Source organism: Epinephelus lanceolatus, chromosome 13 (genome assembly GCF_041903045.1).
Source record: "Epinephelus lanceolatus isolate andai-2023 chromosome 13, ASM4190304v1, whole genome shotgun sequence".
Lineage (NCBI taxonomy): Eukaryota > Metazoa > Chordata > Actinopteri > Perciformes > Serranidae > Epinephelus > Epinephelus lanceolatus.
The window spans coordinates 21,075,655-21,090,152 of record NC_135746.1 but is presented as its reverse complement, the minus strand read 5'-3'; the positions used below and the strand labels follow the sequence as shown (position 1 = coordinate 21,090,152).

Below are 14,498 nucleotides of genomic sequence, written 5' to 3'. Positions count from 1 at the left end.
TGTTTATTAATAGCTGTAAATAAGTTTGAAATATTGTGATGATGTTTTGCTTGAAATAAAGTAATCAATTCATTCATTCATTCCTTCAAACTGTCCTAGATACAAAACGAAAGACGGAATGTTTATGCATCTGTTTTAGTGATGCGATCTGCTGACAACTTTCTAGAGTCGATTCACGACTTCACTAAATCAGTTTTGGAAATAGAATTTGATTTAAACCCTTGATCCTATTTAGTAAACGATACGACCGATTTTCAATTCAATAAAAATTAGTATCTATTACTAGAACATATTTTGCTAAGACATACATACTTCTCCTTTGATAAAAACAAATCTCCTCCAACTTTTAAGCTGTTCATAAACCGAATATCACATTTTTTACCTTGAAGATCAACTCAACAAAAAAAACAGGCCTGTGGTGAAATTTTTCACGACATTTGGTTTCTGTTTTAAATTTTTTTTTTGCTTTGAAAACTTGACGTGGTGATCAATACTGGACTGTCTGGGGTGGAGGGAAGGGATGTGGAGATTTGATATGACCCTCAGTGTACTGTTATGTTTGTATGTTCAGCCCTTGGTCGTTGCTACTTATCGATTGTTCACTTTTCTGAAATAAATAGAAGATGGAAAAAACAAACCAACTATCAAACCTGACTAGGCTCAGCTAAGCGTTGGTCAAGGCCTGAATAATACCATTTCAGAGACTTAGAGCCTGCACATTTATCAATATATAATAATTTATAATTGTCTATCAAGCGATTTATTAATAAAGAGAGAGACGCACCTCCTCAGAAAGTTTGGCCTTCTGTGCCTGCAGCTCCTCCAGTTTGTGCTGCGCCTGCTTGTAGTCGCGCTCCAGCATGGACAGGTCCTTCTCCTGTTGCAGCAGCTTTCCCTCCACCTGCAGCTTCTGGCTACGCTCCTCCTGCAGGGTGCTCTCCATCTCTGCAACGAAACAACCAGGGAAACGATCAGGAGGGTAATTTATCCTGCGCTCAATATCACAGTATTGACAAAACAATTTCTGCCTTTGACTCAACCTGCTAGGAGCGCCAGATAAATGGCCAGGTGCCCGAAGACACAACCACAGTAAAACATTGTTTGTTGAAGGCCGGCCAGTAAGTTTCCTTTCAAGAACTGCAGTTTGTCCAAGGTCTACTCCATCAATCAGGCCCCCATAATAGATAATACTTGTGCTCTTTTGTTTTTTTATCTCAATATTTGTGTTAATGTAAGATACAGTTTATTAAATAGATCGCTCCGGTCCTTGATTGCCACTGACTGAGCTGTATTCAAAGCTGTGAAACACTTCATTAACACACAGCTGTGACTGCGTAAAAAGTCAGACTGCGATGTGAATTTTGATTTACTAGAGGCTAAGCGTGGATAAGTGGTGGAAGGAGACGGACTGGAAAGAGGAGGAACAGAAACTAGAATTAAAGCCATGTGGTTGTTTGCCTCTGCGAACCAGTCAAGCTGCAGTTTCAGTTTACATCCATGTCTGTCCAGACTCATATGTAGCCATGACTGTTAAAGAATACTTCAAATGTTGCTGCACAGAATGGTCTTAAATGTGGATGCTTCACACACATCTACAACCTGGCATCATCCAAGATCTACACAGTCATGACAGTTTCAAGGTGGACACCCAACATTAGAGTCACCAATTCCAAATGTCTCCCCTTCTGTTCCTGAGTTGTGAGGCTGAGTAATGGCCAGCTTTCTGCAGAACATTATGATGTCACAGGGAAGCTGACCTTTGACCTTTTGGATATAAAATGTCATCACTACATCATTTTAATCTATTACATATTTGTGTGAAACTTTGTCATCATTAGCAAATGAATCCTTGAGTTATGGCCCAAAACGTTTCTATGAGGTCACAGTAACGTTTGACGAGGGATCGACCGATATGTTTTTTTTCAGAGCCGATGCCGATACCGATTATTACGAAAGAGAGATACCGATAGCTGGTATTTACATCCGATATACAGTACAGGCCAAAAGTTTGGACACACCTTCTCATTCAATGCGTTTTCTTTATTTTCATGACTATTTACATTGTAGATTCTCACTGAAGGCATCAAAACTATGAATGAACACATGTGGAGTTATGTACTTAACAAAAAAAGGTGAAATAACTGAAAACATGTTTTATATTCTAGTTTCTTCAAAGTAGCCACCCTTTGCTCTGATAACTGCTTTGCACACTCTTGGCATTCTCTCCATGAGCTTCAAGAGGTAGTCACCTGAAATGGTTTTCCAACAGTCTTGAAGGAGTTCCCAGAGGTGTTTAGCACTTGTTGGCCCCTTTGCCTTCACTCTGCGGTCCAGCTCACCCCAAACCATCTCGATTGGGTTCAGGTCCGGTGACTGTGGAGGCCAGGTCATCTGCCGCAGCACTCCATCACTCTCCTTCTTGGTCAAATAGCCCTTACACAGCCTGGAGGTGTGTTTGGGGTCATTGTCCTGTTGAAAAATAAATGATTGTCCAACTAAACGCAAACCGGATGGGATGGCATGTCGCTGCAGGATGCTGTGGTAGCCATGCTGGTTCAGTGTGCCTTCAATTTTGAATAAATCCCCAACAGTGTCACCAGCAAAACACCCCCACACCATCACACCTCCTCCTCCATGCTTCACAGTGGGAACCAGGCATGTGGAATCCATCCGTTCACCTTTTCTGCGTCTCACAAAGACACGGCGGTTGGAACCAAAGATCTCAAATTTGGACTCATCAGACCAAAGCACAGATTTCCACTGGTCTAATGTCCATTCCTTGTGTTTCTTGGCCCAAACAAATCTCTTCTGCTTGTTGCCTCTCCTTAGCAGTGGTTTCCTAGCAGCTATTTGACCATGAAGGCCTGATTGGCGCAGTCTCCTCTTAACAGTTGTTCTAGAGATGGGTCTGCTGCTAGAACTCTGTGTGGCATTCATCTGGTCTCTGATCTGAGCTGCTGTTAACTTGCCATTTCTGAGGCTGGTGACTCGGATGAACTTATCCTCAGAAGCAGAGGTGACTCTTGATGGTTTTTGCGACTCCACTTGGGGACACATTTAAAGTTTTTGCAATTTTCCGGACTGACTGACCTTCATTTCTTAAAGTAATGATGGCCACTGGTTTTTCTTTAGTTAGCTGATTGGTTCTTGCCATAATATGAATTTTAACAGTTGTCCAATAGGGCTGTCGGCTGTGTATTAACCTGACTTCTGCACAACACAACTGATGGTCCCAACCCCATTGATAAAGCAAGAAATTCCACTAATTAACCCTGATAAGGCACACCTGTGAAGTGGAAACCATTTCAGGTGACTACCTCTTGAAGCTCATGGAGAGAATGCCAAGAGTGTGCAAAGCAGTAATCAGAGCAAAGGGTGGCTATTTTGAAGAAACTAGAATATAAAACATGTTTTCAGTTATTTCACCTTTTTTTGTTAAGTACATAACTCCACATGTGTTCATTCATAGTTTTGATGCCTTCAGTGAGAATCTACAATGTAAATAGTCATGAAAATAAAGAAAACGCATTGAATGAGAAGGTGTGTCCAAACTTTTGGCCTGTACTGTATGTCTGCTGTAAAAATGGTAGTTGACACAAAATTAACAGTAATTAAGTAACTAACAGTAACGAAGTTGAAGAATATGCCAGCTAAATAAAAACAGATTAATAAATAAAAAAAAAAAACACAATAATCATAAATACAAAATAAAAAAAAAATAAAATAAAAATAAAGGAGAGCTCCATTAAAAGCCAGGGTAAAAAGGTAGATCTTGAGTTTGCCTTTAAGAGCCTAGAGTGGTACGTGCAGGCAGTAAGAGGCACGCCAGGAGCAAAACAGCGCAGTTAAGGAAAACAAAACTGTATATCGGCATATCGGTGGCATATCGTTTGACCACTAAAATGAGTTCATCCTTGCAGTCAAGTGGATGTTTGTGCCAAATTTGATGGCATTTTTGAAATATTGCATTTACAAGAATCAGATAGATGCAGTGTCACAGTGACCTTGACCTCTGACCACCAAAATCTAATCAGTTCATTGTTGAATCCAAGTTGGCATTGGTGCCAAATTTGAAGAAATTCCTCTGAGGCGTTCTTGAGATAGCCTGACACGTACATACACACAGACGTATCTCTGTACGGACTGACAACATGAAAACATAAAGCAGAGCTGGAAAAGTCAAGAAACAAAGCCAGAACCGTTATATAGATCCGTTAGTCGTTGACGTAGTGAAAAAAGTTAGCGGTGAGAGATACAACAAAACATCCTACCACCAAGCATTAACGATGGTGTTTCATCAATCCAATAGTCATCTTTGACACTTTTGCTCTCCCTCCAGCTCCTCACCTTTTAAGGCCTCTGATTTCGCCTCCTCGATGGACTGGTAGATGTGGTTTTTATCTGCCAGCTTGGCTTTGGTGGCCTTGTGTTCTGCCTCCTCCTGCTCCAGACTCTGCTGGAGCGACTTCAGCTTGAACGTCAAGTCGATCTCTTGGTTGCTCTTCGCCTGTAGAATCAAAGGGGATATTGGGTTTCTAATGGCTATCGTCACATAGGAATGTTTCGTACTGAATTAACGTATTGCATGGGAGCAGCCAAGGTAAGTTTTCAAAATGCTGGGGAACAACGTCACTGTAACCTAGAAGGAAGGTAGATATCTCTTGGGCTAGCCTTAACTGTAAATTCACATTGGGAATAAGCAAACTGAAATGACTACAAACCTTCTCGAGCTCATTTATCTTCTCATGCAGATGCTTCTTTTCAGTCTTGACCTTGGACAGAGATGCCTTCACCTCTTTCACCTCTTCTTCCAGGCCAGAGATACGTCCTGAGGTGGAGAGATGAGAACAGGGAGACTATAGGAGAACTTGCAGGACATGCAGCGAATGTAAAACTACAAAAAAATGCACCTGAATGGTTCAGTTTTAAACAGACCTGATCCTAGGTGAGACATTACATAATGCTGCTGCACACATTCAGCCTCTAATATACGAAAAACAACACAGTTTATGTTTATTTTCCCTCCGCCCACATGAAGAGTTTTACCAGGAAAAAAGAAAAAGCATGAGGCGTTGCAGCAAACAGGCAACACTTTTGTTTGACTACGTCCCCTCTGACCTCAGCCACTGGCCTCTCTGCACGGACTCAGCACGTTTAAGTTTCCAAACAGCGTCTCACAAGAGGTGCTGGCTCTGGTCCGGCTCTGGCTTTCACAGCCTCTTGCTTCACTCGCAGCCTTTTGAACAGATGTTTCCACCTATGATCTGATATTTCCCAAGGACTGATCCAAAAAACGATTCACATCTAATAACCATGTCCAACCTCCTGCTCCAAGTTGTGTAATGCTTTTTTCCTGCTACTGACGAGATGTTTACTGAATGAGCCCATGAAGATCACAGTTTGATGGTTACCTGCAGTTATGGCAGCGAATTCATCTTTTTGTTTTGGTACAATCTAACTTTGCTAACCTTATAACATTTTAATAGACACATTCATGTTTGCAATATAAAAGGCTTGTAAATAAGGGCTGGCTGGATGCTAAGGTGTTGATTGCTGAATAAAAATTTAACAGCTGTATCTGAACAGTGCTTTTCTTCTGCATATGGTTTATTCAAACCACTGTGTGCAGGCTAAATGCATATAAACAGAATATTAAAGTGAGACTTGAACATTTAATATCTTTCAGACATTTTCTCAACTTTTAACAAATACTTCAGACAGCAGGATGAAAGCTGAAGTGTTTGGGGCACCATTATCTGCTCAGATTCAACTAAATGCTTCAAAACTCATTGGATGATGCTTCACAGTGCAGATGGACATTGACCTGAAGCATATTGCAAAAGCAACCAAAGACATGTTTAAGGCAAAGAAGTGGAATGTTCTGTGATGGCCAAGTCATATCATCTGACCTGAATCCAATTGAGCATGCGTTTCTCTTGCTGAAGCCAAAACTGAGGGCAAAACACCCAAAACACAAGCAGGAAGTGCAGACGGCTGCAGTAAAGGGCTGGCAGAGCATCACCAGGGAAGAAACCCAGCATCTGATGATGCCTATGTGTCCAACACTTCAGGCAGTCATTGACTGTAAAGGATTTGCAACCAAGTATTAAAACTGACTGTTTAATTGATGATTATGTTAGTTTGTCCAAATACTTATGAGCCCTTAAAGTCGGGGGACTGTGTGAAGAAATGGTTGTCATTCCTACACGGTTCATACTACATTTTTGAAAAAAGCCTTAAATGAAATCTGAGAGTCTGCACTTTAAGCAGGTATTCATTGTTTCATTTAAAACCCATTGTGGTGGTGTACAGAGGCAAAATGGCGACAACTGTATCATTGTCCAAATAATTATGGACCTGACTGTATTTCTTCTCTCAACACTGATAGTCTTGCTTTTAATCTACTTGGAATAGCTTATTTCAATCCTTGTCCAATGAGTAATCGACAGCCACGTCTCACCCTGCAGGTCAGTAATAGTTTCTTTCCCGAGGTTACGGTCTCTTCTCTCCTCCTCCAGCTCGGCCTGCAGCCCCATCAGTTGCTTCTCCAGCTCCATCTTGCTGTTTTCAAGCTGGCTGCACTTTTCCTGCATCTCCCTGAGGCTGACCTCCAGGCTCTGAGCCTGTTTCTGCGCCTCCGCCTGACTCTTCTTCAGCCGCACTGCCGCCTCCTGCTCAGCCTGCAGCACGGCGTTGGCCTCCTCGAGCTGCAGATGAGAAACAGACAGGATGAAACTTTTCCCTGCAGGCTAAACTGGGTCAGCGCAGCAGCAAAATTAAAAGGGATTTAACGAGGGGAAAGAAGGGGAATAATGAAAACAGCATTCACAGTTGCTTGAATATGGATTATCAAATTAGCATGTTTGATTTACATAAGTACAAATACTACAGCGAAGCAACATAGAGAAACATCAAGAGAGTTGAAATTAAAAAAGATTCCTCTCACTTGTTTCTGCAGCTGGACGTTCTTCTCATTGGAGATCTGGGAATTCTGGTTCCTCTTCCTAAGATCCTCTAGCTGGTCCCTCAGGTTGTTCACTAACGAGAACACGCACAAGTAAAAGAGTTAACGCATTGTGTGATATAACACATCCACCCACTGATAGCCAGCATGTACAACCATATAGAATATATACTGTGGCATAAACAGTGCTCGAGAGCTCCCAGACATCCTTGTGGTTAATGGGTTTAATAGGCAGTCTGACACGTAAGGACAATTTTGCAAATAAAATATATGATAATGAAAACAACTTGAGACCTACATAAATATACTGTCAGCTTATTTCTGTGCGTGTGATGAAATCTAAACATTTAAAGAGTTAAAATGCATTTATATACTCTTATTCAGGAGTCTCAAGCCTAATGTTTGGATAGGATATTCCCCAGGTGCTTACATTCGTTCTCCAGGCCGCGTTTTCTGTCAGTTTCAATCTCCACCTTGCGCAGGTTCTCGGCGCTCTGGTGCTGCAGCAGAGCTCGCTCCATCTCCAGCTGCCTCAGCGAGGCCTCCACTTTCTGCCTGCTGCTCATCTGATCAGAGAGGAAATCACAATGAATGCTGAGTGGAATGAACTACTGACTTTATCACATCACATCAGGTACATGGTGGAAATGGTCTTACCTCCTTGTCTAATTCTTTGACCAGCTTGTCTAAACGGTTGGTGGCATTTCTGGGGAAAAAGAAGAGTTTGATTGCAGACAAAAATCATCGAATTAAGAGGCAGCAGACACAGACACCAGATCAGCAACCGATTCTTCCTTTACTTAACTGATGGACAGTGCTGAAGTGCTTTTCTTTTTAACTTCTACCATCATCAGAAACTCTGAAAACGTCAACTTTGTAGGAATGGATTTCATTTCCTGTTGTGCAAAGCTATCAAACACATTTCCTGACTTATACAACTGATATCATACAAAATGAATTCCAGTCTTTGCAGTGATGATGTGTTCTGCATTCTTAAATACACCAGTGTTTCAAAATGAATGTGGTTTTCATCAATACAAACATGCTACACGCACAAAAAGGGATGAAAATCGAGAACTGTTTCCACATTGTCCAATCCTTTGGAATCTTATGCCTTCAGGGCTATCAGTGCCTTTTATTGATGCCAGCATGTTTCTCTGACAGTTGTGCAATGCAAAAAACATGACAACTCGTGTCCACACTAAAAGTTTGAACGTCTACAGAATGCAATTCTTTACACAAAAAAGGGAAAATATTGGAGCTGATAAAAATTAAAGCTGCAAGCAGCGACGAACGGGCCCTCACACCTCTGGTAAACTGGTGCTGGCAGGATGCTGGCTGACACGTCTGTCCTTTTCTATGAAAGTGAGATGATGCTTCACAGAGTGTGTGTGGAGTGACCTAGTTCACATTTTGTGCCATTCCTCTGTCCACTATGTGGCGCTGGAGAACACACTAATCATATGTCATGTTGCTGTGAATCCACTGAAGACCCCACAATGCAAATTTCAGGTAAATCAAAAGATAATTGTCTGACAAGTCTTACTTCCTGTTGCCAGTAGGCGGCACAATGACCATGACACCTACAGTGCATGTCGTTGGCTTTGAGCCTGGAGCCTTATAAAACATGTCAAGTTTGGGGCAGATTGGACCACGCATGCTGGAGTTACAAACCACTTCTTGTTTACTGGCAAAACACTGACATTTGACACCTCACTGCAGTCACACAGGTTGATGAAAACTCAAGCGTAAGCAGCTTTTGATGTCCGAGGTCTTTACACACTCTAGTACACACCAAATCTGAAGTCAATCGGATCAAATCTGTAAGAGGCGTCAAAGTATGACCCCTGGAAATGGCCAAAAATGCACAAAAATTCCACATAGAATTCAAAATGGCTGACTTCCTGTTAGGTATAGGGTATGGTTCCAAGAGGCTTTTTTGTACGTCTTGGGACGTTACACGTGCCTACCAATTTTGGTAGATGTAGGTCAAACCAGCTTCAGGGGCTGCTTCACAGAAATTTTGTAGAGGGCGCTACTGAGCTATTTTTTGCAATTGAGCATGAAACCAATAAAATATCAACATTTTCTAGTATGTTAAGCCCCCCAAAAAGCAATTCATTTGGAGGAAGAAGAAAATCTCTTGGATTACAATAGGGTCCTCGCACTGCGTGGTGTCCAGGCCCTAATGCTAATGCTGTACAAATATCCTTTAATTTCATTCAATTTTAGATGATGACAGACAGACTGAGTCACTTTCACGCCATACTACTACTCTATTCCTACACTGTGTTAAGACTCACAGATGATGAACCAGCTGCAGCTGCATTTGAAATGTCAGAATTACAAATACGCATTAAATTGCATTTAAAAAAAAAAAAAAAATCACTAATGGTGCTCAGCATAGTTTTTTGTGTTTTTAGTCCGGTCGTACTTGCACTTGTGCTCCAGCTCATCTTTGGCCTGCATCTCATGGTCGAGCTGCTCCTCCAGCTTATGAAGCCTCTTCTGCAGCTGCTCAGACAAACAGACAACCAGAAAATTAAAATACTATTAATACTAAATACTACGGTCACTTTATGTCTTTTATCTCTCCTCTGTTACCAGAATTTTAAGATCACACGCACAAAAACACCCACCTCTATTCAAACAATTACATAAAGCAGCGCTGGGAAAAGGAAACTAACATGGTAATATCAGAGGAAACATGGCTTCATGTTTGGGAAACAATCTACTCCCACCCACTCCTTGTTGTGGAGAGAATTCTGCTGGAACAATATGAGGTGTTTCCTCCTGCTAAAGAAAGTGTGGATCGGTTTCGGCGGACCATTCACATAGTTTTTGGTCTTGTCTAAATGTGAAGCCTTTTTGGAGAGAAGTGAGAAATTTAGTCTCAGGGCTTGAAACTGATTATTTTTTTTATTTTTATGTATTTATAAATAGGAAATATTCTTAAAAACATCAGTAAAAGTGACACATACCTTCTGAAATATTTTATGGCTGCAAGTAAAAAAAATAAAAAAAATAAAAATCTGACCTTCTTATCAACATAATCAACTCTATGGAGATATGGAGAAAACTACTTTCACTTTCTGACTTCAGGAGGACACGAGGGATTAATACTGTGAAAAATGGGACTGTTATGTTCATCTCAACTGTTTTGGGGGAGTGGGGGGTGGGGGGGGGCTCTTATTACCTTTATTTACAGTACAGCTAGAGATTGACAGGAAGGGGTGAGAGAGAATAGGCATGGTATGCGGGAAACGGCCAAAGGTTGGAATCAAACCCGAGCCGTTGCAAAGGACTCTCTAGGATGGACACTACTTGCCGACCTAGAGGCTGCCCCATATTCATCTAAACTTTTTAATAATTTTTTCTGTTTTATCTAAACCCTTTAGATACATAATGAACTGTACTTGTGCCTCCTTTATTTCTCCCTTCCTCTCTTTTCACTGATTTAGCTGTAATGTTCCAGTCCTCTCCCTATACACAACATAAAAATATAAGATATATATGTATACATAAAGAATCACCTACCTCTTTTTTGCTGTCCGAGCAATTCTCCTTATCCTCAGAGTTTTCCTTAATGTCTTCTGACTCCTCCAAAGAGCAGTTGTTACTTCCCTTCAGCAGCCTAACAGAGAAAGAAGAAACAGACGAGAGCCATAAACATCTGTAACTGAGTTTACCTGCGGAGTCTTTCCAGCCCTGACAACATCCAACACTATCCCCACGTCCAACTGTCTGCAACCAAGTGACGTATTTCACCCTAACCAGATCCATAATGCCAGCTGGGTGGTCAAAGGGAAGCTGAACGTTCACCAAGACACACATCACATTTATTGGTTTATTACAACCACTCAGAAATCACTTAAGACCCATAACCTCACACACGGAGCAGAAAACTGTGGCGCTGTGGAAAAAAGCAATAAGGTCTGAAGATCTTTCAGGCTCTGTCTAACATCTGGATGGGTTTACCTTTGGAGAAGGATGCCTCTAGCCCACACTATCTGTTGCCACCATGGTGGTGGACTTGTAATGGTGGGCAGCTATCACTGTGAATCATTACATGACTCTGCCACATGGCAGCATAATGACCGAGAAATCTGAAGCAATTTTATCATCATTTTCAGACAATTTCCTCCCTTCAGCTTAAAAGTTCTTGCATGCTTCTCATAATATTCAAAAACAGGACATGCACGCAAAATTACTGCAAAAAAAAAAGGAAGACGATTTCAGAAAAGTTATGTCTAAAATCCAAGGAAGGCTGATCTAAAGCTATCCTTTTTATTACCTGCTTAATATTCATGTATTCCAGCTTCTCTGTTTTTTAACCACCCTTCTGTGCTGGATCTACTGACTTAAATTCGTACTGTTTTGCCCTTGACTCTCTTTAGTCAGATTAATGTGAAAGAGAAATGGCTTTGACACACGTACTTCCATAAGCTCCATAAATATATGCCTAAAAACTAAAAACACGCCTTCAGGTTAAAACATTGCTGATTAAAGCCCTGTAGGATCATAAATCCAAAATGTTTTTTACCACCTCTCCTACTGATCGAGACCAGGCTTTCAAAAACTACTCTCCATCGTGAGCAAAGAGGGCATTTAAAAAGGGGGCCGTCAGAACAAGGCAGCAGTGTGGAGCTCGAACAGGCATACAGTGTCTGACTGGTGTAAGGCTGTATTAAATGGTATGGGTGTGAAGCTGTCTTTTTCTGCCTCTTGCATTTTAGGCACAGTGCTGTCCTTAAACCTGGTTCCTGTGCCTAAAGGCTCCTGTGAAAGTTCCCACACATGAGAGTGACATTTTGTTCCAATCCCTGTATCGTTACCAAAAATACATTGACAAAAGCATTGAGGTAAAATACTCAAAGAAGACGTCAGGACAAAAAACTTACTGGTCCTCCTTGAAGTAAGTGAAGCCCACAAATGGCAGCTGGTTGCCCACAAAGGCTTTGGGTGGAGGGAAGGTCTCAGCATCTCCTTTATCATTCTCTATGTCGTCGAAGTTACTGGTGTCTATGTCGCTGTTCAGCTCAGGCACGACTGGAGCCACAGCTGGATGAAAGAAACAGAGAGAGACAGACAGAGAGAGTCAAGGAGCAGCAAAAAGAAGGATAATGTTTTACATAAGCGGCCATGTTAACATGCCTAAGTTCCTCTGACACAGACTTGTGTTCCTGTTACTTTGTTGTGAAGACCTAAAGTACTCATGGAAGTACTAGTAAAGTCCCTTTGAGATCAATAATCTATTTTACAAGGGGGACCTGGCCAAGACAGCAGCACACAAAAAGTTACAGCCAAACAACCACACAATAAAAAACATAAAAGATACACAGTAACACGTAGAAAGATTAGAACACTTATACACAATGACAAGACCCAACCGACTCATTCATCCTTGTACTCATGAGAGCTTTAAAGTCAGACAGAGAGACCAGTTCATGTAGTTTCAACTTTTTTGAGGGTTATTCCAAGTGAGAGGAGCAGAGCACATAAAAGTTTTCTTTCCCAGCTCAGTCCATGCACTGGGAACAGACAGCAAAACTAAATCTTGAGATCTCAGACTATAGCTACAGTCAGATCTCTGTTCAATCAAAGTACAAGTGTACGAAGTAAGTTTACTCAGCAGTACAAACAATGTGCAGATGCATTCATGTACAACAGATCACCATAATCCAGGACCAGTAAAAATGTAGCAGCAAAAAGTATCTTCCTGGACTCAAAGGAGAAACAGGACTTGTTTCTGAAATAAAACCCAAAATTCAGCCTCAGCTTTTTAAGAAGATTGTCAACCTGAGGTTTAAAAGACGGGGAATCATCAAACCAAATACAGAGATATTTATAACAGGTGACAACCTCTAACTTCTTTCCCTGAGCAGTAATAACATCAGGAGTGTTCCCAGGCTTCTTCCTAGCATTTGAGGAATGCATAACCTTAGTTTTAGCAGCACTTAAAACTGGGTAAGTGAATCTGGGTAACTGTTAAGACAGCCTGCAACTGGCTACAGTGTCTGTGACGGATGAGCCGGCACGATATATCACTGTGTCGTCCAAGACTATTAATATAAACGGAAAATAACAATGGACCTAACACAGAACCCTGGGGTACACCATTACAAGTGTTGGGCCAAAGATCTGCATCCATACAGTGTTGAAGAGGAAGGCTTTGACATGCACAAACACTGGAACCCAGGCGTGTGTCTTTCACCAACACAGCCGTACCCATGCTCTACAGGGAGGTGAAGCATAAAGCTGAGGAATCTTTGAGTACAGCAGGAAGGGTGGCATTAACTTGTGATGCCTGGACTTTCAGGTCAGTGGATTCATATGTGACTATAACCACACAATAACATCATAATATCGTACTGTGAGTCCTCTAGGGCTGGGCGATTAAAAAAAAACAAAACATGAAGTTAACAAACAGCTGTCAGTCAATCTGAAGTGTTGGGGATGCGTGTCATTGTACACACCCATTTTTCACTGCAAAGTTTGTACCGAGGTGAGGAGGAAGTGAAAGTAGCATGGACATAACCAAGAGAGGGGAAAATAAGTGGAAGTGAGGAGTGTAGCAGCAGTGAAGCTGAAGAAGACCTCACGTTACCCTCAAAAATGGACAAAATTGTTGATAAAAAAGGTTACACAACGTCAATAATTGGAAGTGGTTTGGCTACTTGGCTACAGCCAAAGACGGTCTTCAAAACATGTCGTCAGTTGGTGCTAACCAGGACATGAAACACAACAAACCTTATCCATCACCTGAAACAGTGGCAAACAAGTGTTGCTCCATGGCCTAGCACTTCTGCTGCTGTGGGCAGCGCTAGCGGGGCTGCATCAAAACAGCAATTAATAGTGTCCTCTTTTGCCACCGTGACCCCCGCAGAGATATAACAACTGCAGTGTCATACTTTCTAGCCAAAGACATGATGCCCATGAGCACAGTGGAGAAAGACCGGGTCAAGAAGTTAATTTAAGTGCTGGACTGCAGGTACGAGCTCCCAGGTAGGAAATATTTTTCTCAAACTGCTTTGCTCCAGGTTTGCAACAAGTGCCGTGGGAAGCTGGAAAATCATTTGGTTTCTTCAGGTGTCAGACATTATCAGGATACTTTTTAAACTTGCAGCATCATCAAATTATATATCGTGATAAGTATTGATATCGATCAATACGGGGAAAATTATCATGATATTTTCTGCCATATTGCCCAGCCCTACCCTATCCACTACTAAACACTATCCAAAATATACAGAAAGTGTTGCGTAAACTTAAATAATATCAGAACCTATATGTCATACCACAACCTCTTACACCAGTGGAGATTAAAACCTGGTGCCACATGTATTCAAATTTAAAGTTCATCTCCAACAAACTCATTTTTTCTTGTGTTTTTCTGAGTAAATTCTGTGACGACTTTGGCACTGCCTGCAGCAAGAGTAAGCTCTCGGCAGGTTGCCGTGAGGCTGACACCACTCCTTTTCCCGCACAGTGCTCGCTTTGTGCCCCACACACGGCGCCTTTCACGGAGGAAGCC

At 41.6% G+C, this 14,498-nt stretch overlaps 1 protein-coding gene across 6 annotated transcripts in view; it reads right to left on the bottom strand.

The window, feature by feature from the left end:
* Nucleotides 1-14,498, bottom strand: part of LOC117270871 (rho-associated protein kinase 2-like) — a 54,190-nt gene that overhangs the window by 16,680 nt on the left and 23,012 nt on the right. For all 6 annotated transcript variants that reach the window (XR_013493149.1, XM_078173866.1, XM_078173865.1 and 3 more), the window contains exons 9-18: nucleotides 11,866-12,025; nucleotides 10,502-10,598; nucleotides 9,399-9,478; nucleotides 7,622-7,670; nucleotides 7,395-7,530; nucleotides 6,947-7,038; nucleotides 6,461-6,707; nucleotides 4,722-4,828; nucleotides 4,348-4,507; nucleotides 785-945 (exon numbers count right to left, since the gene is read on the bottom strand). Coding sequence is in view for 5 of the 6 variants with exons in the window: in XM_078173866.1 (XP_078029992.1) it covers nucleotides 785-945; nucleotides 4,348-4,507; nucleotides 4,722-4,828; nucleotides 6,461-6,707; nucleotides 6,947-7,038; nucleotides 7,395-7,530; nucleotides 7,622-7,670; nucleotides 9,399-9,478; nucleotides 10,502-10,598; nucleotides 11,866-12,025 (1,289 nt within the window). In the remaining variant the exon portion in view is untranslated. The remainder of the gene's footprint in view (nucleotides 1-784; nucleotides 946-4,347; nucleotides 4,508-4,721; nucleotides 4,829-6,460; nucleotides 6,708-6,946; nucleotides 7,039-7,394; nucleotides 7,531-7,621; nucleotides 7,671-9,398; nucleotides 9,479-10,501; nucleotides 10,599-11,865; nucleotides 12,026-14,498) is intronic.